Raw genomic sequence first — 25,951 nt, 5'->3', positions numbered from 1 at the left:
GCTACTCAGGTCATCTCAAAATAACAATTAACAATGAAGACTGTCATTGTTCCTCGTACAAGTAAAAAGCTGCTCTCTGATGATTTCAGGAGCTGCAGGATTAGGCTGTTTAACAGAATTGCTGAACCACCATGTCAGCTAGAACGAATGGGGTTGTGTGGGGACAGAGCCTGGAACACAGAAGTTCATGGGAGCATATCAACACATAAAACTGCTGCACATTGCTCAGAGCTGGACGATGAGCTGGCTGAGAAAGGCAGAATGATGAACCACCTCAAACAATTCCTTTGCACTATTGGGCGAGTGGGGGTGGGGAGAAAGAAGGATTAGTGTCACTAATTCCTGCAAATATTGGCACTTCTCATTTCTGAAAAAAAGAACTATTTAGAGTATCTCGGGACCAGCTGGCAATTGTCAGCAGAAGGTGGAAGCCTCACCAGAAACTTGGTTTGCAAGACTTCCTCTTGATTTGCAAAATGAGGCTATCTGTAAAGAAGAATTAAATGTGTGAATGACTTGCTGCTTGGTAGAACCAGATCTCAGACTTTGTCTTGAGGCATGGACACTCAGTGCTCTGTGTCAGCCAGTGCAATCTCCATCAGTTCCTGCACACAGTGGTACCTGATGAGAAGGCTCCCCTCCAACACTGAACACCAGTCCTCATTCATGGAGCGTTTGCAAGCAAGTCAATGAAGAAAATATTTTTAAAACTTGTTTCTGCCTTTCAATGTTCAGTTTAATCAAGCTCATTAAGCTTCATCTATTCCTGGGTGAGACAGATCAATGTATGTTCATCCTTTACTCTCAATGTCTTCATTGGGGCACCATGTGGAGTTGTGCTTTGGAAAAAAATCATTGGATGTTGGATTTGCCAGTCACAAAAAAGCCAAACAGTAGAGACTGTTGAAAGCAAGGAGCAAGAAGAATCTGTATGATTTCATTACAGGAGTGATCCCATTACAGTATCATCTACAACTTAAACTTGGCTTGGTTTTTTATTGTGCCAGAAATGTAGTGCTGTAAGAAACATTCATCCCACTCTGTTGGAAAACAGGCCTGTCCTTGTGTGGCCAGAAGCTGCAGCTAGGTGGAATGCAGCTGCTTGCCTGCTCCTCCCTGTGGACATCAGGGTTGGGTGATGACTCTGTTCAAGGCATCCATCCACTCCCTCTGCTTCTTGTCATTCTCACAGATAAACACAAACTCTCTCACTGGCGTGACCAGAGCGATCACTGGTTTCTTCTTCTTCACCCAGACTTTCTGAGGCAAATCATCTCGTACTTCATATCCCTCATGCCTCCTTCCGATGAAAACCTGGCCCTGTGCAAATGCATCCTGGAAAGAAGGAAGCAGCCAGCCATTAGCCAGCAGACAGTGGAGCTCCAGCAGATACTGCTCTGTCCTTTGACATGGAACAGGATCTGGGGATGCACGGAGGGGAACCAATACACGGACTGCTGACACCAGCAGGGAACACACAAAGTGGTACTTTGCACTCATAGGCATTCTTAGGAGGAGAAGGCAGGGTCCCACGCTTACAGAGCTGGTTGGTGGGTACTCAGAAGGGGCAGGGAAGGACATTCCCATGGCTAAAGCAATGCTAGGAAGCAGGATACTGGGGCTATCAACTGGAATATTGCTCATCTTGGCTAAGGTTACAGACACAGAGGCACAAGGACTGGGAGGGAGGGGGCATGAACACCACATGCAATAGCAGTTACTTTTAAAAGATCTTTCTCACAGCCACTGTACAGGCCGGAGTTCCCAACCAGCTCAGCTTCAGAGACATCCTTTGGCAAGGGAGATTGGCTCTTGAGGCCGGGCCTGCTCCAGTCTGGCACAGCCACTGGAAAAGGTGGATGAGAACAGACCCTTCCTCCCCACCTGCTTCATGAAGGGGCTGTGGAACAAAGAACATTCCTCTTACCAGTGGATTTTTAAAGTATAGCAGGTTCCTTTCCTGAGAATCCAAGCAGAACCAGCGTACCTTAAAGGCCTCCTTCTGCTGTAAGGAAATGGTAGAAATTCTTTAAAGACCCAAGTCTCAAAGTGGACTTGGGTCTATTCAAATCCCAGGACCACTTAAGTGACTTGGAGCTGGAGTACAGTTTCCTTCATCCCTGCAACTGATAAAAGGACTGCTGTGTGCAGCCCTTAGCTCTCTCTTTCCCTGGGCTCAAAATATAGATTTATATTCAATGACAATTGAATAGGCAGGGAAATTATCCAATTAACAGGAATAAGGAAGTTGCATGAAATGGATTGAAAGCACTGAAGAGAACAATCCCTGAGTGGTAATAGTGAAGAGAGTGAGCAATCAATTTCAACAATCTAATCAGGGAGGTTGTCCCTGGAATTTTGGGTGTACAATACTAGTTGGTTTTTATTAGGTGCTAATTCCATCAACTACACTTACCTGACCATTCCTGAGCTATTAATTGCTCCAGGCTGAACTGAAGAGGCCTCTTCTAGGACTCAACTCAGTTTAAGCAGAATTTAGGCCTCAGGAGAAAAACACAAAATCTTTCATGCTCTGTGCAAGTACCTGCAGAAGAGGTGTTGGAACACTGGCACAAGCTGGGCCAAAACCCAGCATACTCATTATCAGCATTGCACTGCTGAATTTTATAATGGGACTTGGCTCATGGTTCACTCAGAGGAGAGCAAGGCAAGAAGTGGCTGTGTTCAAACAAGACCTCAGATATTTTATCTCCTCCTCCAGCAGTGCCCAAAACCCAGCTCTTCTGTTCCAAAAGTGCTGGTCCAAACACTTCCCACAATACAACAAACCAAACTATTGGCTTCATTGTAGAGAAATTTGCTCAAGTGACACTTTGCTGCTCTAAGTAGACGTGATTTAAGTGCAACTGACTCTAAGTGAAACAGAGAAGTAGGGGGGTTAGCACATCATGTTCTGCTGTGGCAGGAGCTGCAGTTAGCAGATACAGCAATCCACGTGGTTTGCATGTCCATTGACAGCTAATCCACCTTGCTTACTCTTCAAGGATTCTTCTTCACGATCTTATTTTCCACACAAAATAAAACATGGTCCCAAATAACATGACAGGTTTGAATATGGTGTCTTTTATCAACCCAGGAAGCAGAGAGTCACTGAGCAAATAATTTCCAAGTCAGGATCACTGAACTACCAAATATTCTCTATCTGGAATGATCCTGTTTGTGTAATGCCAAGTATGCACTTACTTTTGGTCCTGTTTTCTCCATATATCCTTCTTTGACAAAATTTCTTGTGATCCTGGGTATGAGCTAGGAAAACACAAACACAAAAAAGTCTGTGTCTGTCCCAGCTGAAACCAGGACAGGCTGTCTCATTCAAGACTGCATTTCTGTTCTGTTTTTGTGAAAGTTAATCACCATCAATTGTGGCTTTTGGGGTCTGGGATTTTTTGTCTGCTTAGTAAAGGGAAGTCTGAAGTAAGAAGGAACATAACATTTTTGACAGATTACACTGTATAAGAATCACATGGAGACTTTAAGGCCTTAAATGCTGACCAAGTTTTTGCATGTTATTCAGTGTGGCCTTTCCTTCTACCTCTTCTGTCCATTCCCTGGACCCAAGTGCTGCTTTTTAAGCATCTGACTCTGTCAGAAGAAGTGAGAAAATGTTTTCCCATGCTATATTTGGCTAGACAGCTTCAAGCCCAAGTTCTCACCTCAGGCTCAGGGACATTTGGGAAGGTTGTTCTGAGATAATGGTAACGTGCTGCCCGAATAGCATTGAACCAGTCAACAATCTCCTGGGAAAACAGCAAACACAGACATGAAGATCAACAAGAGTAAGAGCACTGCTTCTGCAAAATGCCCTTCTCCTTCCTGGTGACCTCTTTGTAAAGAGGTACGGGGCAGAAAGTGTCAGTGATTTGTTCCAGACACCTGAAAAACATTGACCCTTCAAAAGAATTTAAGAATGCCCCTCCTGGGAGGTCCAAGACATTCTCAGCATGGACAGTCACCCAAGTCTGTATACACAGGCTTTTCCAGCTGATTCAGTTATGGGTTGTTTAAAAACCACTGTACCTGGAAAGAGACAAGAACTCTGTTGAAGGAAGAAACAGAAATCTTAACATCTATAGAGGTACTTCTAAAAATTATCATTACTGGCTTGGAAATAATGCAAAACAACATTCTCTATGCGTGTCAAGAATTTAACCATGAAATTGTGTAAAAACCACAAGGCAGTTACCTTACAGAGATTTACATCCATGCACCACCTAAGACTATCCTAAAGGTGAAGCTGAATATATGCCCCAACAGAAAAGGAGCAAGATGCTACAGTTATCAAATTCTGCAACTTCCTATATTCTACAAGTCTTAGTGATGCCAAGTAAAACCAGATCTTGCAGACACAGTTAACTCTTCCAAAATATAGATCCAACATCTAAACATCTTGCTTACTCCCGATTGCCATTATATTCACCTTTCCACTTTCGTGATAGACAAAAAGGTTCCTTGTTTGACCATTTGTGATGTATGTGATCTGCAGCCCATGACTGTGTCCTATTTTCTCCACCTGGAACATGGCATTCAGAGTCTCAACGCTGATAACGGCTTTTGGACCTTTGGACTGTGAATGAAAAGCATCACTGTATTAAAGTGCTCTCAGGGAATGTACTGCAGGACAGACCAAGCTGTATGAGACCTAGACATCCTAAAATATCTGAATATTGGATATACCTGAAACATAAAGCCTTAACTACTTGCAACATAAAACCACTTACAAAGATTCCTTCACAAATGCTGGGTCACTACTAAAGAGGGCTGGGTCTGCATTGCAAGGGATAAGTCTATCTCAGCCTCTGAGTTAGAGAACAGTCTCTCACAGAAAGGAGTCATGTTGAGGACGCTGCTGCAGGACCTGATGAGAGGATATTTTGGTAATGTTAGAGCTAACAACTGCCAGCAGATCTCTTCTTTGTCTTGCTATTCAAGTGCCAGTACCCATTTCCTTTGTTCGCTAAGCAAAAGGAGGCTGCAGGGTTGAGATAAGGGATGAGAAAAAGAACTAAATCCAAAATTGCCCAATATACCATATATGTTAAGGGAGAAACATGTGCACTCCTCTAAGCACAGGCTGGCCACAAAACTAGAAACAAAGCTACTTGTGCTGGGTTTTGCCCACAAAGAGCAAGGTCTGAGGGTGGGTGTTGACCTGCTACCTATGGCCAGCTCTGGCTGAAGAACTCACTTCGTTGCTGTAGTACTTCATCACCCCTTCCCTTGCTGACAGGAGAAACTGCCTCTTCTGGAACTGTCTGCGTCCCTTCCCAAGCTTCCAGAGGCATCCTTCACGGCTGCCTGCAAACCAGACAGAGAAGTGTCAGAGAAGGGTGGCACAAGGGCAGGACTATTTAACTGAGGGTGATGTGGCACAGTTTCAAGCCTCTTCTCCATCTGAGAATTTTCCCCTCATGAAAAAACAAGTGGAAGAAATAGAGAACTGTAAGATCTGAATATACCCTTGCACTTGTGTAAGTGACTTTTCTTAGGAGTTTCTTCTCAAAGCTAGACTCAAAGCAGTGACTACACATCCAGCAGATTAAATGTGACAAGCCAACCTCAGAGATCTCCAAAGCTGCCAATGAAACACTGTACTGTTGGCCTTGAGGCTGAGACCTCCCTGACAAACCTTTTACCTGCAGAACAGGGATCATGGCAGACTCCAGTGTCAAGAAATTCCCCACGCTCATATTTAGCTCTAATCCACTGCTGTCTTAAAACCCTGGAAGAGGAAAACATAGATAAAGCTGATCTATCTCTACTCTAGTTTCAGCAGCCAGCCAGGGAGACCTGAAAATGAAGCAAATGTAAAGGTCTGCAGCAGTGAATACACCATCAACTTACAGGCAGTCATGGGACTTGGGGATGTAATAGTACGGAGGGACCTTTGCCTCATATTTAGCTTTGGCCCAGAGATTCCCGTGATTCCTCATAAACTGAAATACAAAATAAATTACAGTTAGGTGTGCAACTGCAAATCAACAGCATATCATGAACATAGAATGAGACTGCACTTTTTGCTGAGTCTTGCCATAACTCCCAGTGTGTATTTAGATACATTTATAAATTCCCTTTGGCATTATAGTTTGCTGGTGTTAGGTGGATGCACCTTTTTCAGTATTTACAGTTCCGAACCATGTGTGAAGGAATACAAACTGTGGTTCTTGATGAAAAGAACAAAAGAAAATTAGGAGAAAATTTATTTATGATCTCCCCATTCCTTCATCTCTTCCCAGATATGAACTGTGATTGCATTATTAACACAATTCAACTGAATGATGAGAGGTTGAACCAGTATTTAAGAAGAGTATGTTGCTTTCTTAATTGAACATAATACTAGGAAATATTTGTGGGTTTCTAAGCCACAGGGAGAAGTTACTGTGTATCGAAAAATACACACCACAAACCGTTAGGAACATGGTCACCTATCAGTGACCTATCAATGTAATTTGATTGAGCAGGTCATAAAAAAACCCCTAAAGTTACCCATGCAGTTTACTTAGCTCTGTGTGGCTCTGTTGCATTGTCCTTGGTGGGTGGCACAGGAATTACATGGCAGATAAAGTTAGGAAATGTGGAGAATTACTGCTTTTTCCTCTGTACCTCTATTAAATTGCTCTCCCAGAAGTCAAGCCGAAGGGATTTGACTCTACTGATTTCAGGAAGATTGCGATGAATTCCAGAGCAATTCAAACAAATAAATATTCCAAGTTTGTAAGAAGCCCACTCTGGATCTAGATAAAAACACAAAGAATCAATTAATACACAGGTAAAGGCACAACCTTTTATGCTGCCAAGGCTTCACACCTAGTAAATACCTCGAATCCCACCCCACTGTTAATGGCTGTCACTTCACTGTGTTGAGGGGAGCAATACCTGCTTTCCCTGGTGAACGATGTGGCCCCTGCGTTTGTACATTCTTTAACTGCCGATTTGCTTTAAAATTAAGGTGACTGGGCAGGCAGGTGAGTGGTGATGGAAAAGCTCAGCTAGTTAATTAACAATTATTAGTTCTGCATGAAAAGTTGCTGTTGCTGCATTAACAGTGGAAGGAAGGTGCTGACAGTTGAACACTATCGGGAGTACAACGGAGTACAACCACGTACAGCGAGGGCTCTGTCCGCTGCCCGTGAAGGCTCCTGCTCTTGCCTGCTGCTATCCCCTGAAGCAGCTTTGACAGGTGCATCCGTATAGGCGTTGAGTGTTCTGGCAAGACCATTTCCTTGGATTGCGCCATCGCCCACTTCTCCCTATCACGCTAAACAGAAGCACCTTGGACGCCTTCTTCAGCTCCCGCCTGACCCACCCGAACGGGCACTGGCGCCAGCGCGGCGCGGGGGCTCCGTCGGGTTTTCCATGCTCTTCTCTGCCCCAACCCTTGCGCAGGGACATTCCCCGAGCTGAAAATCCACCCCACGCACCCTCCTCCTCCTGCAGCCTCATGCCCTGTCCACAGATAACCCAGGGAAGCGCCTGGTGCTGCGGTCCCCTGGCCCCGCGGGGCTCCCCGAGAGCGGACAGCAGCCGCCCTGCGGGACACGGAGCGAGGGGCGCGGCCGGTCCCCCGCACGGACCGAGCGGACACAGCTGGGACCGGCACGGCCAGCGCGCACACGGCGCCGCAGCGCGAGGGGGCGGCCGGCCCCTCGTCGCGGCCGCTGTCCGCTCGGAAGCGGGTCCGGGGGCGGAGGGGCGCTGCCCGGCGGAGTCGCCTCACCTGGCTCCCCGCAGTCGGCGCAGCGATCGTTACCGGTCCCGGCCGCCCTCTGCAGCTCCAGCAGCAGCGCCTTGTTGTGGTCGTAGTCCATCGCCCCCGGTGCCCGGCGCGGAGTCTGCGGGAGGCTCGGCCCAGCCGGGAAATGAGGAACCGGAGCGGCCCCGGCGCCAAGGACGCCCCGTCCCCTCCCGTGTCCCCGGGCGCCTCCTCCTGCAGGCGGGTCGGGGCGAGTGGCCCCCCCGGTCCAGCCCATGCCCCGCGGGCACCCGCCCAGCGTCCCCGTCCCGTTCCCGGCAGCTTTCCCGCACAGAGTCCGAAGTTCCTGCGCTGGCAGTTCATTGTTAAGACGAATCTGTGTCCAGGAGGGCTCGTCCGCGCACCTCCAGGTTTGCCCCAGCCCCACCTCTCTCTAAAAGTAATTTTACAGAGCTTTCTGGGGAACAGAACGGCAGTCGCGCCCCAGACACCGACCGAAAAAGCACCGGTACCGCTGGGGCAGGTGAGTCCTGCTCTCCCAACGCAGCTCTGAGCTGAGCCCCACTGCGAGTGCTCAGCACAGGCTCTGAGGGAGCTCGGTGACACCAAGCACTGCCAGAAAAACTCTGCCCACATAGCTCAACACAGAGACAATACAGCATTTCAACCCTACTGAAAATGTTGCTCTTCCATGATAAAGCAAATGCCAAAAAATCGTGCCTTAATATTCTGTTTATCTAAGACAAGAGAAAAGACAAAGAGAAAAATTTGAGACAAAGATTTCCAAGAAGGTTAATTAATTCAGAAAAAGATTAAGAGGTATTCAAATATTTTTCTAGTTTTGGGTTAAATGTAATTTGCATTGCTAATTTGCACTGTTATAGTGCAGTAGCGTAATACACAATGCTTCTTTCATAAAGTTTATCTACAATCTTGTAAAAACACTGTAATTTTGTAGATGACTAAACAATCAGTAGACATGTATTAGCAGTTTCCAATACTGAAACCTTTTTTCCATCTTCTAGGTACTAAATAGTATTATGCCTTTTATTTATTTGTAACTATTGTGAATTTCTGAAATACACACCAGCAGAATATCTGAAAAAGTTGTTCAGCTACTTACACAGAATCTCTTTTCAGCATTCTCCCTCTAGGAACTCTTGCATACTGGAATGTAAACGAGGATTTCATTTTCCCCAGGTAATCTTGCAAGCCATACACCAAAGCTTTTTGCTAGCTTAATTTTTGTACTGTCCTTATAACTCCTGTGGAATAAAAGGAACATTCTGTATGACATTTGAGGAGTGGTTATTTATATATATATTTTTTTTTTCACAAAGATTTGAGAGAGTATTGCTTTTGAAGGGGTCCTTCCCTCCTCCAACTTCTATTCTGCAGTAGCATTAACACAGTCTAAGCCTTTGGCTCATTCTTGCAACCGTAACTGCTTTTTTCTATATTATTCATGAGATGATAGAATAATGTCACCCTAATTTACATTCTGAAGAGCAATATTGGAATGACAGTAAAGAGAAAGAAAAGCTTGAAACTTGGTTGCGATTTCCCCAAGAACAAGGTTGTTGGTTTTGTTTTCAAGTTGCTGTATGCCTACTAATAACTGCTGCTTAAATGGGAGTCATTGTGAAACTCCAGGGTTGTTTTTACTTCTGATTTCAAGACACAGAAGTTAGCTGGAGGGGCAGTACATAAAGGACTAACCAGGGCCCAAACTATTGCAGGAAAATATTTTGCATCAAAAGTAGGCGAATTTCACAGTACTGGAATGGAGCTTGTGAAGCATTTCCTTCTGGGAAGAGTTAGTCAAAACCAGCCCCAGGTCCCTCTTCCTCAAGCCCATCCCTCTTGGAAACTTGCTTTATTCTAGCATACAAAAGATGCTTATACCTGATGCATAAAAATCCAAAGGTGCTGATTTATCAGAACTCAAATCATCACACACAGATTATCTTTCATTCAGAGTAGCTTGAGGTGATTTCATGTGGTAAATACCTGATCAAGAAGGGAAATACTTGAATTCCACCTTACCTTGAGGACACCACAGCAGATTCTGTAAACAACTTCTTAAGGCACTTATTAAAACCAGAGAGCTGACTTCAAAAGAAGGTAAATTTTCTCTCACTGCTTTCTAATTTGGGTCTTTCAAATAATCCCTGAATTTCCTAAAATACTACTACTTTATAGGACTTGTTTCTGATTTATGTAGGTCTTCACTGTAATCTAATTAGATTGATAGTGCCTTTAGAAAGCAGTGAACAGATACAATTTTACTTTATTATTTAAAAAAAAATTAAATACATATTTATTTTTACAAATCATACAGGAGAAGCATAGTCTGTTGATACAAAAAATCAAGCCATGAGGATTTTAACAGCCACCACTATTTTTTTTTTTTTTTTACAATTCTGGACTATGGAAAGAGTAAACTATAAAGATGATCTACAATGCAGAAGCTTAAAATAATTAATTGTTTCCATAAATCTTTCTAATTCATGAACATCTTTAACACATGAAAAATGTAAGATGAGACCAGAACGAGCAAATGGCCTTCCTTATTTTTACAGACACACTGAGGTAAGTGGAGCACCACTGCATGGCAGCAGTCTGACTCAGTTTGAGGAACAGAAACAGTCCAACTGCAAAGAAAAGGCAGAAAAGTACATGGTTGAACTAACTCCAGTTTTAAAATCCTTTAAAAAATATGTTTCAGGAGTTTTACCTTTCATGCAACAGAAACATTGAGATTGTAGCAAAGTCTCACAAATTTATTGTAGTATAAAAACGGATTCAATTACAAATATTCAGGCTGAAGTCTTGTCAAATACAAAAAAGTAAGAATAGAACACAATATACAAGACTAGAAGTAGTTAAATATTCCTGTACTCAAAGTAACGCTGGGATAATTGTTATTTACAAAATCTTGCCTAAATCTCTTGAGACCATGTTGAGCTACAGTAATTTCTCTACCTTTTTAGGAGATTAACATGCAGATCTGACAGCTGTAAACAATGAAAGAGAAATGTATACAAATATATGTACATTGAGGCATAGTGCTTTGTAAGGACTTTCTTCCCTGTGGTCAAAGTGAAGAGTTGGTTTTAGTCATTTAGACTTTGGAGGACTTGTTGCATCCTCTCTGTGCCCCCTCCCACCTCCAGTTATTTATTACTTTAACTGCAAATTCAGAAACAAACTTGTTTAAACAATACAGTCTCCTCAGAAAACAGCAACTTTGCTGTGGAAGTTGTCACAGTTGGTTGTTACAAAAGGACTTCTTGCTATGTGATCAAAAAATTAGAGAGAAAGAGAGCAAGAAGAAGTCCCTACTGAACAGTTTGTGCATTTAATGTTATGAATGCCCTTACTGGACAAGCACCAAACAAACCCACATTTCAGCTGTGGAGAGCAGTATAATGACAATAGATATATACATTATTTTAAATAATTATAAAAATTTAATATACAAATGGCTCTGAATATACAATAATGTGGTAATTAAAAAAACCTAAACAAGCTATGGTGAGAACACCACCATTAGGCACCAAGTATATCTGGTGTTGGCAATTTTAAGGGAAGTCCAAAGACAGACCATTTATTGTTTGTCTGGGTATTTCAAGATGAATCCCTTCAAGATAATGCAAGAACCTATTAAAAAAAAAGTAAAAAAGATTGTTAAGGGAACAAAGTTATTTCCAAATATAAGGCAACACTTTTATTATTTTGAGAGACAAATGTCCACTTTTCTTGCCTAGAATTACTTGACAAAATTATTTTATTAAAATCCTTAACTACCTTCTATAATGAAATGTAGCAAGATTTAGGAAAACCCAAACTTACCTTCTTTTAGTCTTCCCTTGCTCTTTAAGCTTCTCAGACCTACAGATACTGCGGAGAGTGGGGAGGTATTCAAGGGTACTGGCTTGCTTATTGCCCAGGTTTAAAGGACTTCTGGAAAATACAGTTTTGATGACAGCCAGCCTCTTCTGTGCTTTTTTGAGAGTGCTAAAACAGAGAATGAAGCTTTATTTTTTCTTATTCAAGAATGTGCAGTGATGATTTTATTTCTTTAGGATCAAAGCCACTGGTTTAAAACTCCATTAAATCGATGTCCAGAACTGCATCTCAGTGGATCAGATGTCTGCAGCTTCTAATTGTGTGCTGCTTACACAGCATCACAAAGCTGCACCTGGACAGAAACATGAGGGCCAGCAGTTTGTTTGGCCAAAGCTTTTGTCTTAATCAGGAATCTGATCTGGTGAGCTCTTCAGTCTAGATACAGATGTGAGGTTCAGTACAACCACAACTGAAAGCATCTGTGGTCTTCAAAAATAAAAAGCATTATGCAACTGGTATTTGCCAGAATATCAGTGTCAGGTCCAGGTGTCCAACCCACAACATAAACCTGGTCACAGGATGCACGGTCAGATCCATTCTGCCATTGCTCCTCTGGGTACTGACTTACAGAAGAAAGGCTCTAAGGCATTTTCCTGTTCAGACCTCTGAATGGGCTTTAAATGCCCATTGTGCCAATTTTACCTATGATGACTTTTTATGTTAAAAACAATGTCTCATGCCCACACTTGAGAGTATTCTTTGGTCTTTTACAATGTATTAAAGGTTATTCTTTGTTAGCACAAGTTACTACAAAGAATTTACTTTGGATTTTGTTAGGTCTTCATCAAGCAACACCTACCAACACACTTAACATGAGCTCAGTATGAGCAGGTGACAAATTTGCATGTTTGGTACTTGCAGAATCTCATCTGTCTTGAAAAAGCCATTCCTTTAGGGTTCTGTTATTCTTTTGGGGGTAATGGTGCTGTTTGTCCATTTTGAAAGTAACTAGACCAAGGCCACCATTCCTTAACAAGATTAGAGTCAGGCTGTTCAAGAAAAGTCAATCTTGCAGATTGACAAGAAGTTAATTTAAGGTTGTAAAAGCACAATGAGCAATATATTGCAGTGTTTTGAGGCACACTGACAACAGTCATAGTGGTATGAATGTTTATACATCACATCTGAAACAGTCCTACACCCTGTGAAATGCTCTTCTTGACAAATTACTGCATTACACTCCAGAAATATTAACAAAGTCTTACCTTGAATCAGGTGCCTGACTGAAGGATATGCAATTCCTTACGTTTGAGACAGGCAGAGTAAGTCCCTTCAGCTGGTCACTTTCAGGTGTTTTACTGGTAGTTGAAAAGGATTCCAAATTTTGTGAAATATTAAAAGAACTTTTAGTGAAGCTGAGTGCTTCAATAGCTGCCTTTATTTCATTACAGCTCTGGGAACTCCACCAATCAGTATTTTCTATACTGAACTCATCACAAAGACCATTTCTGATTTTGGCATTTGTCCAGTGAAATTCTTCACTTTTAGAAAACTCCAGTGGTTCCCTGGTGTTAGTGTTTACACAGCAATCCAGGAAGGACATGTTTTCCACAAACTCAGTCAGTGAATTCAGGCACTGAAAAACAACTGCAGAACTTCTTTCATTTACTGAGGTTATAGTTTTAACTTCTTTTTGTTCTTTATGCACCAAGAACTTTGATTCCTTTTTATTCATTTCAGCACATGATTTAGGACTGTCTGATGGTAAAGTTATGAATTCAGCTGAATAGTTCAGCTCAGAATCAAATAAGTCACTATCATCCAATATCTCAAGCCTTTTCTGAGCCTTTGTCTTTTTAGACCTTTTTCCAGGGCTACTCTTTCTAGAGCAAGAACTCTTAGTAGATTTGTCTTTTGAAGAAACTATAGTAGTCCTTTCAAGTATAGACTTTGAGGCTTCAGACTGGTTTGACAGAACTTGCACTGGTAAGGGAAGAATAAGTTCAAGATTACTATATACAAAATCCACATGCTTCATCTGGAATTCTGTTAGAAGCTGTATCAATTTATTCCATTCCTCCATAGTTGTGATTTTGTGCTGTAAAATAATAATATGAAAGCTTTATCAACATATTAAAATTAATTTCTTTTAAGTAAAAATATTATAGAAAACCTCACACTCCTGGCTTTGTGCTAATGAGGTGCGGAACTGTTTTTCTTTCAGGAGACCACCCCAGTTCAGATTGTACCTAACCATGGAATTCTCCAATTTCTACAACAAACATTTTCAGAGATTTGCTTCTAAGATGATGCTATTCCTCGTGATGGTTATACTCAATTGTCTGGCAATCATTCAAAGTATTACCAAATCAACTACAAAAATACCTTAAGAAATGTAAACAAATCTTCTGAAGGCAACAGAATGTTCTTAAGGCCAAGCAACGTCTCTACGCAGCCTGTATCACATTTTGGAAACTCCTGAAGATGTGAATCATCAGCTTGAGAAAAATCCACCTTGGAATCCTTAGACTTTGCAGGATGACTGACATTATCTGCCTTCCTTGTCTCTTCTCCTGCACAGAGATAACAGGCTTTACTTGAAAGGGAACAACTGCATCATGAAATTGATTTTCCACCTCTTTGCCTCAATTCCTGGCACAAAAGTTGCTGTAACTGTCACCTCTTGCTTTGGTGCTGGTTGAACAGAGCAGCTGAAATGAGACATCCCCGTGCCCACATCACTGCTGTCCGTGTTACCAAACTGCTCTCCTGCTTCCCACACAACCTTTGAAAGAGGCTGTGCCTCACTTGTCTCTCCCTGTCACTCCCTCACACCCCTAAACTCTTCCTGAATCCTTTGGGATCAAGTTCCTACCCCTGCCTGCTTGCCAGCTGTCCCACTTTTAGCCCTTTTTCAGCTCTGCTTCTTCTAAGTGAATTGCCTACCAGCTATATGGATAAAGAACTGCAAACTCTGAGGAAAATCACTACTGGTTCCCTTCTTTGCCTGGTTTTGCTACTCACAACATGAAAGGGAGATAAGTAACCATATTGACAGGCAATAAAACCCTCAAATTTAAGTTCCTTATGCATTAATACAAGGCTTGGAAATAGCTAAAAATAGCAGAAGCATCCCCTTCCCCAAATTTAGGAGTCTTACAAGAAGTTACCATTTATTCATACATGTCTAAGAATGCTTCGATTTAGTCAAATTCATGTTTAGATAGGTATTTTTTAAAGATTAAATTAAATCAACATACCATGAAGTGCCAAACACTTCTCTTTCAAGCATCCAGCTCCACTTCTAACCCAGAACTGTAAGTACAGGACACTTTGTCTGATATCACAGTTATTTGTGGTCAGGAGAGCAGCCAAGTCTTTCTCATCTGTCCGTAGGTTCTCAGCCAGGCACAGAGCTTGGAGGTAGCTCACAGAGTTTATCTAAACAAGAGTTGCACACAGACACTGAAACAACTCCTGCCAATCACACTGCAGGAAGTCACACAGGAGCAAATTATTCTATTTATGCTTGCAATACATTTTGCCTTTTAATACAGAAGATTAGTTTATTAAATTAGATTACAGTTAGATTAAAACCTGTAAGGAAAAGCAAACTACCCAGTCTATGTAGGCTATGTCAGAGAATTAAGTTCAATTTAGAAATAATTAAAAACAAACACACAAACATATTCTGCTTATGGTCCTGAGGCTACCTACACTTTGCTTCTCATCACCAGTGATCAGCTTTTACTGAAATATATTCATTTTAAAGGTTTTTCTTGCATTCTTTCTTTTAACTCTGCAATTGCCTGAAGTCCAACAGGTTTTCAGTTTCACATTAAGAAATTTTCCCCTTCTCAGTAATTAGGTCCTTCTGATTCTCATGTATTTAGGTTTTTCACCTAATACATAGCTGCAAATAAAACTATTTGCTGCACAGAACACTAGTGCTTACATTAAGGGAATAACCCATAATACTTCTAAAATAACTGCTATACTTTTTAATGAATGAACCAGTACTGGCATAACCAACCTTCAGATCAGAGCTATCAGATATTTATCTCAATACATTCTAAAAACTAAATTAAGTGATTAAGTGATGTTCTTATTGTAACTCTCAGCACCACTAAATTGTTTGGAAAATAAATCTTCTATGCTAGTAAAACAGCTTCTACGTGTAAAGATAAATACATCCTACACATCCTTACATAAACCTCAAAGACATGTCTGTCTCTGATCAAACAAATATGTTACATCAGAAATATATAAACCTACCCCAACATTTAAATTTCAAACTGAAATCAGCTGACAATTATTTGCTTAGGATGTACCTGCATTTCCAGACACAGACTTACCAAGGAAGGGGTTTTAAAGTTGATCTCTTCAAAATAGCCATCAAACATTAAGCTGAATGTTGGATCTATAAAGAGAGATCAGTGAACTGCCATTATGTTCAAACCTAGTTATTTTCTTTATCCATTAGAGCAGCCAGTACCTTTATTCAAGCACTCAAATACTTGCTTTACAGTCTCCACTCATTTAATTTTGCATTTAGGAGCAGTATTCAACCATCACCATTTACAGCTTCTAATTAAAAGTGGCTGTTCTGTCTGTAAAGTCTAATTACTGTCACAAACACTACTCACCATTGGTGGTAAGAATTACAGGTCTCTTTGCAGTTGCCATGAATGTCTTTATTGCACTTAGGAATCCTGCATCTTCATCAAATATTATATCCACCTACAGAAAACAAACATAGTATCAATAACTTGAGCAGCAGTTACAAGCTGTGAACAGTCACAGCACATTTCACGTGAATTTTACCTCTTCAAAAAGAATGAGAGATGTTGCATTTTTCCTGTTGTGTTCTCCTCCTTCTTTGTTTATTGACTTAATTTGAGCGTCTTTCTTTACTTCCAGTGAATTCTGAGTATTTCCTGCAGAATAATTGAGCAGGAAGGAGAAGTGAAACCATTTAATGTTTTCCAGGTACTGGCTTCAAAAATCCCCCATGTATCAAATGCTTAAGAGAACCTATTCTTTTCTCCACACAGCTCCACATACACAGTGTAGCATTTCCATCTCCAAAGGTAATTCATTATTAAAAAGGAATACCTTACCTCCATTTTTTTCTTCAGATGTTGCTTCTCCATCAACACCTTTACGTTTGGCAGAAATTTTGAAGTAGTTTGCAAGTGTTTTAGAGGGCAAGCTTCGTTTTAATCCTGCTCCTTTTGGTGACAGTGGCGGTTTTCTTGGAGAAATAACTTTCTTTGGAGAATACATTTTTTCTGCAAGGCATGTTTTATATTAAACTTCATCTGGAGATCTAATGTCAAACTGATATTCCTCAGACAAACTTAAAGTAAAACCCATTTTTTATCTATAGTAAATGACAAATTTACTGTGCTGATTTTTTGCTTGTTTTCCTTTTCTCTTGTTATAGGAAAAGCTTTCTGTTCAACTTTCTAGTCAAATGCCACAGCACTTGCTCCAGCACTGCAGAAATAATGTAATCAAGAGTCAGTATTTTAATAAAGTCAATATTTAATTTGGTCTGTAGTTGTGTTAACCAACAGACCAGCTCTTACTATTATGGCCAGGTAAGCTAAATCTGCTATCTTTTTAAAAACAACTGATATCTAAAATTCGTTTTGGGAATTCAGTCTTTAACAACCTTCTGCCCTCTGTAAAACCCACCCCATAATTCAGACCAAACAAAGAACCCCAGATAAGAACCACGACACTTACTTGGTGACTTGGTAGTGCTACAACTGTTAAAAAAGCAAGGCTTGTGTGCATTCACACCTTTTTTGTCCACTTGATGAGACTGAGTAGCTTCTTTCAGCTGAGACAGAATCTGTCTCCCACTACGCTGGCAAGAGGCATTGACTTCAAATATCTGCAATGGTATTTAATTTACAAAAAAAAAAAAAAAAAAAAAAAAGAGAAAATTCCATTGTAGACATCTTGTATTACAAATGCTTTTGCATATTAGCTATAAATAAGAAAAATGCACTGAGGAAAGAAAGAACTCCACAAACCTTAAACCCAAGCTCCTGAGCACAAGCATACACTGCAGCAGTTTTCCCCACTCCTGGTGGGCCAGTTATCAGAACCGTATTGCAAAGGGTTGTCTCTTCCTCAATATCAGATTTACTATCTTTAAAGTCAAGGCTGCTTAAAGAATCTGTAGAATTATTAAAAAGAAAATAAAGGATTACTGTAATTCTTTGCCAACATTCAACAAAAGAGAAGCTGTATTAATTCTATCAGTACCTTCTTGCTCTTTGTCCTCCTTTTCCCTCTGATTTCGTTTTTCTTCCAAATCAGCTCTCCTTTTCCATTCTTTTAACCAGCTATAAAACAAAGGAACAAGAATTAAAATTGCTGGTGAATTCAGTGAACCAAATTAAGATGGAACAGAATATAAAACTAGGGGACATCAGCCACTTGTTACCCCATAGAAACCTATCAAGTCCTTTCAGATAAAAGCAAAAAAATGTTCAGGATTTGATTCTTTTGTAGAAAAGGTTTCCTTTTTCATTCTCCATTCTGTTAGCTGATTGGTATAAAAACAAGTAATTTGGTGAATTATTCACTCATAATTCAGTCTTGTTTTGTCAGATGGGTCTTTAAATTCTGTGTAAGAGCCACAGCAGTAACTCAAACAGACACAGAAAATTTAATGGAAAGCACAATGTGTTAGGTGGACTTCAGTGTTAAATTCCTATCAAAAGCAGACAGTACAGCAAGGTGAGGATCAGGATGCTTGTAGGGAAGTACAGACAAGTACTGCTCTGTCAGTGCTTGAGCATTATCAAGTAAATGAGGTTTTGGGTTAATTTTAGGAATGGATCCATGTCCCAGTTTCTGACCTGTGTAGCCTTTCAATTTCTTTCTTGTTCCCTACAAGTTCACTGGAATCTTGAGGCTGATATTTTTCTGTCCAGAGCATGTCTTCCTTTTCCAGACCTACAGAAAAAAATATTGTCCATTTTTAAACAGTTCTTCCTGCAATAGAATTCATCAAATCTAGCAGAGTATCAGGACTAGATTTGATTTTTGCATCATAGTGGAAAGCTGACATATATCACACATACACTTCCTCAATGCAAAGATTAAAATGAGACAGGAAATGCAGTTACCTGAAAGTTCTCTTCGATCTGATAAACACCCAGGGTGTTCTGTCACACTATCTGGTTTCTGGGTCTTGTTTTTTCCCAAGTGTGTGGCTTGTCCTGTCTCTGCCTGTTTTTCTCCAGATATGGGAGGAATAAGGTTCCTGGAAACTCTTGATTTCATTTCAGTCTCTGTACCAATTTGTTTTCTTCTTTTTGATTTGCGGTCTTCTGTTTCTTTCCTTTTCCTTTTCATTTCCTTCCAATTGTCAGGATGTTTCTCAATTACATCAAGATTTGCAGTGCTATCTCTGCTTTCTAAGAAAAAAAAAATTGCATCCATTTAAAATTTCAGGCTATGTCCATTACTACTATACATTTGCTTAAGCCCTATTTGAAGAATTTGGTCAAAATAACCTAAAATGTGAGGATCAATTTATTTCCAACAAAGTATTCCTTCAGTAACAATTTTTTTTTTAATTCCCAGTTGTTTCTTAATGCCAGAGAGAGTGAGGATGGTTTTCTCCCTACATAAATTCCTAACCTTGTGTACTGCTTTCCAAAGCCAACCTCTCTGTTTGCTTTTTCAGGAACCTGGAGTAGTATTTTCTCACTGGAAACTGAGAATTAGAAGCCACAATCTCATCTAGCAAATCCTTCTTGAATGCATCAGGAAAAGCTGGTCGGTGGCCTGAAAGCTGGAATATACACACATAGAATTACTCAAAAACTTTACACTGAGTGTTTTGCTTAATTTAAACTGGTAATATCTTGTTAAATTCGGAGATTAACAGAAACTGTTAAGAACTGATGAGAATTGTCTAATGGTAAGATGCAAAATGAGTAACTCACATACAGGGCAATTAAAAAAAATTAAACAAATTACAGGACTGAAACAAATTCAAACAACAGGATTTATTAAAAACATAACTCCAAGTATCAAAACAATTTGAATTTTGAAGTACTAACCACAGGTGCAGAACAATTTCCAATTAGTTTTGAATTCACAGTGGAAAATTCACCAAGAGAGAGAGTGATTTTTGTGATGTTTGTGACTTCAGTACTCAGTTCCCTCAGCTTAGTTAATAGAGGACATGATGGTGATTGCAATTTCCACATTGGAGAACCTACAAAGAACCCCCACCAAAAACAAAACAGGAGTTAACTTCTATTCTAGGAAAACAAATGGGCTGGTCTTCTCTCTTTAGTGAAGTCCTTTGCCTTTGTCAGAAGGAAATGGTTTCTGCCCAAATCAGTCCAACACAATCTTTATTCTCCAAATTGGAACTTAACTGACCAACTTTTTTGGCTAAATATTAAGAATTTTGCATCTTTACCCATGCATATATAGACTACTTTAGCATCAGTTTAATTTGTAAATTTTGTATTCAAAAACATCTCACTGGAAGCTTCTAAGTTTTGTTCTCTTACTGAGACACAAAACAAGAGAAAACTCCTACCTATTCCAGTCCTAAGCTGTTAATTTTTTTTCTTTCTGCACAAATTCCTCAGAAATTATTATGTACATTTAAACAAAACCCAAAAGCTTAACACAAGCTTACAGTCATCCTTCTGCTGTACATGGACAACAGTCTTAAAGCAGGAACTTGCAAGAGAGTATGCTTCCATTGCTGCTGCCTTCTTTGCAATCTGCCTTTTCAGTGACTCCGGCAATCCACTCATCAGGAATTCACGTTTTGCTCTGAATGGATCACCGTCTTGAGAATTTTCAGATGCATCTTGGCTTTAATGAAAACAGAAAAGAAAAAGAAAGAAAAGAAGATAGAATTAGTAGAACTTCCAGCTATGCAAGGCTGAATTTAATCACATTCTCTTCCAAATGAGCTGAAGATAGTCTACCAGAATTACTACAATTAATTTTAATGTGGTTAGTTTGAAATTAATTCTGTATTAAAATTTTTAATCTTAAAAAAAAAAAAATCTCTTTGGTTTTGTATTTTTATATGCAATTTGGGATTTCTATTTCAGCAGTCATCAACTACATTTCCAGACATCTAATATGGTTCTGAAATGGTTGAGGAACTCTCCAAGAAACCCCTAAAATTTTGCAAGCAGATTAAAATATTAATCAGTAAGTATAAAAGTCACGAATATTTATTGCACATTTCAGTAAGTATATTTAACCTTGAAATGTATTTTGATTTTTAAGCAACTGCACTCTTGACAACTGACCTGCTTTCATCAAAGATCACAATTGGTTCACCTGCAGAGTTCTGAGCATTTTTGCCTAGGCAGGAAGGTGGACATCCCAGTTTCCCTTTAAAAAGGTAAAAAAACCCTATTATTAGATTAGCACTGATACAAGATTCTAACCTTGCTTCTGTGTTCACTACCTGTATGTTCCATTTAACATCATCAGGGAATCTCCTTTTCTTAAGGGAAAGTTGAGTATTTTAACAAAACTTATTATAGCTTTGTTTCTAATTATTTCCTCGGTATAGATGCTATTTTTTATCACGAGGAAAAAAAAGGAGACACAACAAAACATGATATATGTTGACAATTTTTCAAATAAACATTTTTCCCTGAATGAAGAAAAAGCAAAACAACACATGTAAATAACCTCTGCATTATTAATTCTTATAAAACTGGAAGGTATATACTGGAACATTAAAATAAAGATAAATCAGAGGAAAAGATTAATATACTGCAAAGGCAGCTTTATGAAATAAAGTTACAATAGTCAATGATATAAAATGTTTCTGTAATAAAAAATAAACACATTCAGTAAAACCCAATTACCATTGGAGTTCTTTGCAACCTTCAAGTTTTTAGACTTCTTCCCCAAAACATCATTTAAGCTCCGAAGTCTCTTTTCCTTCACACTCTGCTCTGTAGTAGTGACACTATCCATGTCTGAACCTAGAATTATTACTGATTCCTAGAGGGAGAGCAAATCAAATAAAAAAGAAAACATAAATTTTCATCCTTTATTAACAATACACTGCAAATATCTACCTTAGCTTGCAAACACTTCTTGTAAAGAATCAAGTAGGAATCATTTGTGTTGCTTATATCAATAACAAATATATCACAATTTCCCCCCCTCAAAATACAGCCTTACATCACTTTCTTCTGATTTCTTCTTCTCAGCAAGAGCTCGCTGTCGAGACGAGCGCCTCACAGGAGCTGCTGGGTCTTCACTCACTTTTGATCTGTTCTGCTGTATAGCCTTTGCTTTTTCAATCAGCTGCTTTGCTTTAGATATGTTTTTAGAAGTGGAGTTTATCTGTTAACAAAGAACAAAAAAACTGAAATAGCAACTAATGGCACTCTCTTCACTAAGTACTTTGCATATAAATATAATTTTTCACTTTTATAGAAATAGGTAACTGTTGCAAAATTTCATTGGTATCAAAAAGAAAATGAAATAATTGAAAGGACAAGCAAACCAAGATGATATCCACAGTTCTCAAAGGGAAGTGAGAGCCCTGCAAGGAGATCCTCAATTTTTTCATGGAACAAATATGGGCAGTGACATTCTTAAGCCTCAGCTGTTCTGCTGTGCCCAAACACTATCACAAATGACTGGATCATTTCGGTTGGAAAAGACCTCTGAGATCACCAAGTCCAACCTCTTGACGGTCACTACCTTGTCAAATAAACCACGGCACTAAGTGCCACGTCCAGTCATTTCTATATCCCATCCTGAGAACCTGCAGCTCAGGAGCATGCTATTTTATGGAATTTTTCTGTGATGAAAGGTGGATTTTTACTAATAAAATATGTTTTAAGGTACAAGAAGCTATCTCAAATTTCATCATAAATCATAGTATATTCCCTTTCCATAGGGCAGCTGGGAACTGTCATATTGTATTATTACACAATACTGAATATACCACAATTATAACCATATAGGAAATGACAAAATACTGACACCAATTGTTACATAAATTACCTTTGTGTTTTGGGAGTGAGAGTCTTCATTTTTCATTGCTTCAGCTTTATTTGATTTTGTAGCTGCTTTGATACGTGTAAACCTCATTCTAATTAGGGAAGAAAGTATTATGAAATTATTACTGTTTAATAAAGGGAAATGTTACTCTCAATTTAATTTTCAAAACCCTTTAAAAATACAGTGCTGTAAACAGAAGCAATTCTCCAACTGGTGGATGAGGGTTTTTTTGTTGTTTGTTTGGGTTTTTCTTTGATGTCATTAGTACAAACAAATTTATAGTCATTTTTGGTTCCTCTCTATTTTTATCCACCATGATCAGTATCCATGCAACTTTGATATACAATCCATTTATAATTATGACTTATTTTCAAAATACTTGCATACAATTAATGGGCAAAAAGGTAGAATATACTCTAAAAGGTTTACCTTATTGGGCTGTTTCTATCAAAGGGCACAGTAATCACCTCAGCTCTGTACATGTTGCTGTTCTTGCAGGATTGTCTGTGTGCTTTTGGGGTGGAAGTCTCTAATGGGCAGGCACTTAATTCATCTGCAGAACAGGCACTTCTAGCCCTGGGCTTTTTAGGTGTAACATTTGTTGATGTTTTGGTTTTCTGCTGCCTTAAACTCCTCTTTAACTCATTCACTTCTGGACTTGATAAAATTATTACATCTGAGGTGTTCTCCACAGTAACAACACTAGCACCCAACTCCTCTTCTCCAGTATAATTGCTGGTGTTTGACACATCAGTTTCCTTAGTTTCTGAAGCCTTCTTTCTTCTGTTTCCTTCTTTCTGAACCTTCCTAGATCTTCTGGATTTAGTGCTATTGCTTTTAGGTTTAGAATGTCTACATTTGTCCACATAATCTTCTGGTATTCCACTTTCTAATCCTTTATTTGAAGGAACAACATCTTCAGATTCCTCTTTTACTTTTGAGCACTTTGCAGCAGCTTGCTTTTGTTTTCCAGGTGCCTTTTTAATTCCACTTTTTGTTACATCTGCTGTTGGTTGCTTAAAAGCTTTCATAAACTGATGCTTTTCTTCCAGAGTACATTTTGGCCTCAGAGAATCCGCCCCTCCGGTCTCCAGTACAGCCAGCTCCAATTCTTCTTCTTCAATAACGACATTGGATTTTCTTTTCTGAGTCACCTGCTCGGTTTGCTCACTGTCCAAGAGGGCTGGGCTGCTTTCTTTTTCCCCTACACGTCCTTTCTGCTTCAAAAAAATGGAAGCTATTTTCCTAGAGCCTTTCTGCTCCTTATTTGAGGGAGGTAATTTGGGGGGAATGGAATGAACTTGTGCGAGGACAGTCACTGTTCTGAGTGGCTGCTGTTGGGATTCCTCACACTTTTCTGGGTCACTAATACTATCACTCTTGTCCATTTCATTTGCTGTACCAGAAGTGTCCATTGCTGGCTTTGTATCTTCTTCAACATTATTTTCTCCCTGACTTCTCAAGAAGTCCTCAAATGACACGGTTATTATACAATTATTTACCTGGGATGTCCCATCATCCCTAGGAACCTCAAAACTGGAATCACCAATAGCAGCATCACACTCTGCTACTGTTTTTGTCTTCTCTTCAGTTTCCTTTCTACACGTTTCATTCATCTGGTTTTCCAATGAAGAGCTTTCAGACAAATCAGTATTTACTTTGTGCTTCCTTTTCCTTGATTTTTTTATCCTATTTTTTGATCCATTTGTTTCACAACCGAAGTTGTTTGCATTTTTTCTGGAGGGGATAATGTTTGGGAAGTTCTCTCTTTGATCATTATCTTCTGCTAATTCTCCTGCACATTTTTTGTCCACTAGAGTACAAGAAGCAATAAAGTCATTACTGTCTTGTTGCAGTTCTGTAGTTACTCTGCTGTCATCACTACTAATTTCTATTTCAAGGTCATTCTCAGATTCTTTAATTTCTTTTGGCATATTACTTAAATTAACTTTCTTCCCTTTTCTCCTCCGCTTTAAAGATGGCTTGAAAAATGATTTACATTCTTTTTCATCAGCGTCCAACAGTGTTTTATTTTCTCCAGCTCCTACTGGGAACCCAGCATTCTCAGTGGCAGATGTCTTTTTAAAATAATCCAAGATGTTGTTGGATTTTGGTGATGACAATGCTTTATCCACTGGTTTTACTAATGGTGAAAAATACCTTGTGATCGTTTTTGCAGAAGCATCTTCCTCTCGCCGCTTCTTGCATGGCTGTAAAAGGTATAACATGAATCTTAGTTTAAAAAACTTAAGATGACTTACATAAAACTTTTTCAGAAGACAAAAATTCATATTAACGTGCTCAGACTGGGCATGCATGAACTATATCTCCACGTTTTCAAAGGCCATCCACGCCTGAAATAAAGATTCTGCGGTTTCAAATAAATAAAAATCCTATTCTGAAACCTTGAGACGGTCAAAACTGGATGGGATCACAAGGTCTTCAGAACAGCTCTGCAGAGATTTCACAATCCTGAAGTCTGAAAGTCTAGGTCAATTCAGATGATCGACCTTGAGATGTTCCCTAGAGTGCCTGTGGAGCATTTAAGAGGGAATTCCAACATCACTTAAAAAGGCCTGATCCTACCGTAAACATGTGACATATCTTAGGAAGACAGTGTACCTTTAAGAGTACTTAAAGAAAATGAACACAAGAGAATTCTTATCTCGTATAATGATTCAAACCATGAAAGAGCATTTACTTCTACAGCCACAAGAAAGACTTTGGCTCATAAAGACTTTTATAACTCCAGGTTTATCAGAAACTGAACTCCTCGGAAATCACAGCCTCTGAAGCAGAAAACGTCTCTTCCCAGAGCCCCTCGAATGCGTTTAATGACAGCCCGGCCCGCGGGGCTGCGCCGAGCGTCAGCAGCGCCCGCGAGCACGGCCGGGCCGGGCGGCCCCTCACAGCTCCCCGCGCACCCCGGACGGGCCGCGGCTGGGCAGAACGCCAAAGGGGCGCCCCCCGCCAGCCGCAACCCCTAGCTCCGCCCTCACAGCGCGACCCCGAGCCGCGTCCCCACCTGAACGTCGCCGTCGTTCCCGGGGAGGACGGGAGAGGCGTCCGCCGCGGCCACGGCGACCCTGCCCACCATGCCCCGGCTGCTGCGGGCGCGGAGCCCTGCCGGCTCGCTCGGGGCGGGAGCAGCGCGGAGCCCTCGGCCCCGGGCGGTGCCTCAGGGACGGGGGGCGCGCGCCGCCGCCATGGCCCCGATGGCGCCGCCTGACGGGCGCGCGCGCCGGGCGGGCGGTAAAAGCGCGCGCGGGACCAGATTCGGATCTCCGCGCGGAAGGCGGGGGGCGGGGCCTCGGGTCGCTCCCACGTGACCCGCGCCCGCTGCCCAACAGC

General features: G+C 40.5%; 2 protein-coding genes and 1 long non-coding RNA gene across 9 annotated transcripts; 1 reads left to right on the top strand and 2 right to left on the bottom strand.

Moving 5' to 3' along the window:
• Positions 1–1,125: 1,125 nt before the first annotated feature.
• On the bottom strand, positions 1,126–8,232 carry ADAP2 (ArfGAP with dual PH domains 2). Of its 3 annotated transcripts, none has more exons than XM_053994495.1 (10): positions 7,736–8,232; positions 6,622–6,752; positions 5,863–5,954; positions 5,655–5,740; positions 5,207–5,316; positions 4,439–4,585; positions 3,675–3,758; positions 3,205–3,267; positions 1,928–2,005; positions 1,126–1,335 (listed from the first exon to the last, which is right to left on the bottom strand). In XM_053994495.1, exons 1-10 carry the CDS (start codon positions 7,986–7,988, stop codon positions 1,126–1,128), a joined length of 1,254 nt encoding a protein of 417 aa, XP_053850470.1. In that variant the 5' UTR covers positions 7,989–8,232. The 3 variants fall into 3 exon arrangements, 2 of the variants coding, with proteins under 2 accessions (XP_053850470.1, XP_053850471.1); XM_053994496.1 differs by lacking the exon at positions 7,736–8,232 and adding an exon at positions 7,440–7,597; XR_008439990.1 differs by lacking the exon at positions 1,126–1,335 and adding an exon at positions 2,417–2,545 and having other exon boundaries at positions 1,927–2,005; positions 7,736–7,996.
• LOC128816670 (uncharacterized) lies at positions 8,149–9,007 on the top strand. The gene is made up of 2 exons (XR_008439991.1): positions 8,149–8,234; positions 8,852–9,007. It is a non-coding gene; the product is annotated as an uncharacterized LOC128816670 (long non-coding RNA).
• ATAD5 (ATPase family AAA domain containing 5) lies at positions 8,731–25,743 on the bottom strand. Of its 5 annotated transcripts, XR_008439987.1 has the most exons (25): positions 25,626–25,743; positions 23,030–24,810; positions 22,604–22,691; positions 21,770–21,934; positions 21,448–21,586; positions 20,878–20,962; positions 20,247–20,428; positions 19,654–19,811; positions 19,229–19,382; positions 18,712–19,002; positions 18,442–18,538; positions 17,843–17,922; positions 17,608–17,753; positions 17,315–17,465; positions 16,684–16,854; positions 16,388–16,500; positions 16,210–16,303; positions 15,919–15,983; positions 14,824–15,004; positions 13,949–14,136; positions 12,829–13,661; positions 11,567–11,731; positions 11,319–11,374; positions 9,617–9,721; positions 8,892–8,976 (listed from the first exon to the last, which is right to left on the bottom strand). XR_008439987.1 is itself a non-coding variant. In XM_053994491.1 (24 exons), the coding sequence occupies exons 1-24, from the start codon at positions 25,695–25,697 to the stop codon at positions 8,945–8,947; spliced, it is 5,487 nt and encodes a 1,828-aa protein (XP_053850466.1). In that variant the 5' UTR covers positions 25,698–25,743; the 3' UTR covers positions 8,861–8,944. The 5 variants fall into 5 exon arrangements, 3 of the variants coding, with proteins under 3 accessions (XP_053850465.1, XP_053850466.1, XP_053850467.1); XM_053994491.1 differs by lacking the exon at positions 9,617–9,721 and having other exon boundaries at positions 8,861–8,976; XR_008439988.1 differs by lacking the exon at positions 11,319–11,374.
• Positions 25,744–25,951: the final 208 nt, after the last annotated feature.

The sequence above is a fragment of the Vidua macroura genome, chromosome 19 (genome assembly GCF_024509145.1).
Source record: "Vidua macroura isolate BioBank_ID:100142 chromosome 19, ASM2450914v1, whole genome shotgun sequence".
Classification (NCBI taxonomy): Eukaryota; Metazoa; Chordata; class Aves; order Passeriformes; family Viduidae; genus Vidua; species Vidua macroura.
This window is presented reverse-complemented; position numbering and strand designations above follow the sequence as displayed.

Excerpts from the sequence above, each read along its gene's own strand:
- ADAP2 (XM_053994495.1), bottom strand. The coding sequence starts at position 7,988 with ATGGGCTGGACCGGGGGGGCCACTCGCCCCGACCCGCCTGCAGGAGGA. Across the intron at positions 3,268-3,674 it reads CAAATGTCCCTGAGCCTGAG|CTCATACCCAGGATCACAAG; the intron begins GTGAGAACTTGG and ends GTGTTTTCCTAG. Across the intron at positions 1,336-1,927 it reads TATACTTTAAAAATCCACTG|GATGCATTTGCACAGGGCCA; the intron begins GTAAGAGGAATG and ends CCTTCTTTCCAG.
- ATAD5 (XM_053994490.1), bottom strand. The coding sequence starts at position 25,697 with ATGGTGGGCAGGGTCGCCGTGGCCGCGGCGGACGCCTCTCCCGTCCTC. Across the intron at positions 16,304-16,387 it reads CTCTCATTCTTTTTGAAGAG|GTGGATATAATATTTGATGA; the intron begins GTAAAATTCACG and ends TGTTTTCTGTAG. Across the intron at positions 14,137-14,823 it reads GAAGTGTTTGGCACTTCATG|GAGAAGAGACAAGGAAGGCA; the intron begins GTATGTTGATTT and ends ATCTCTGTGCAG.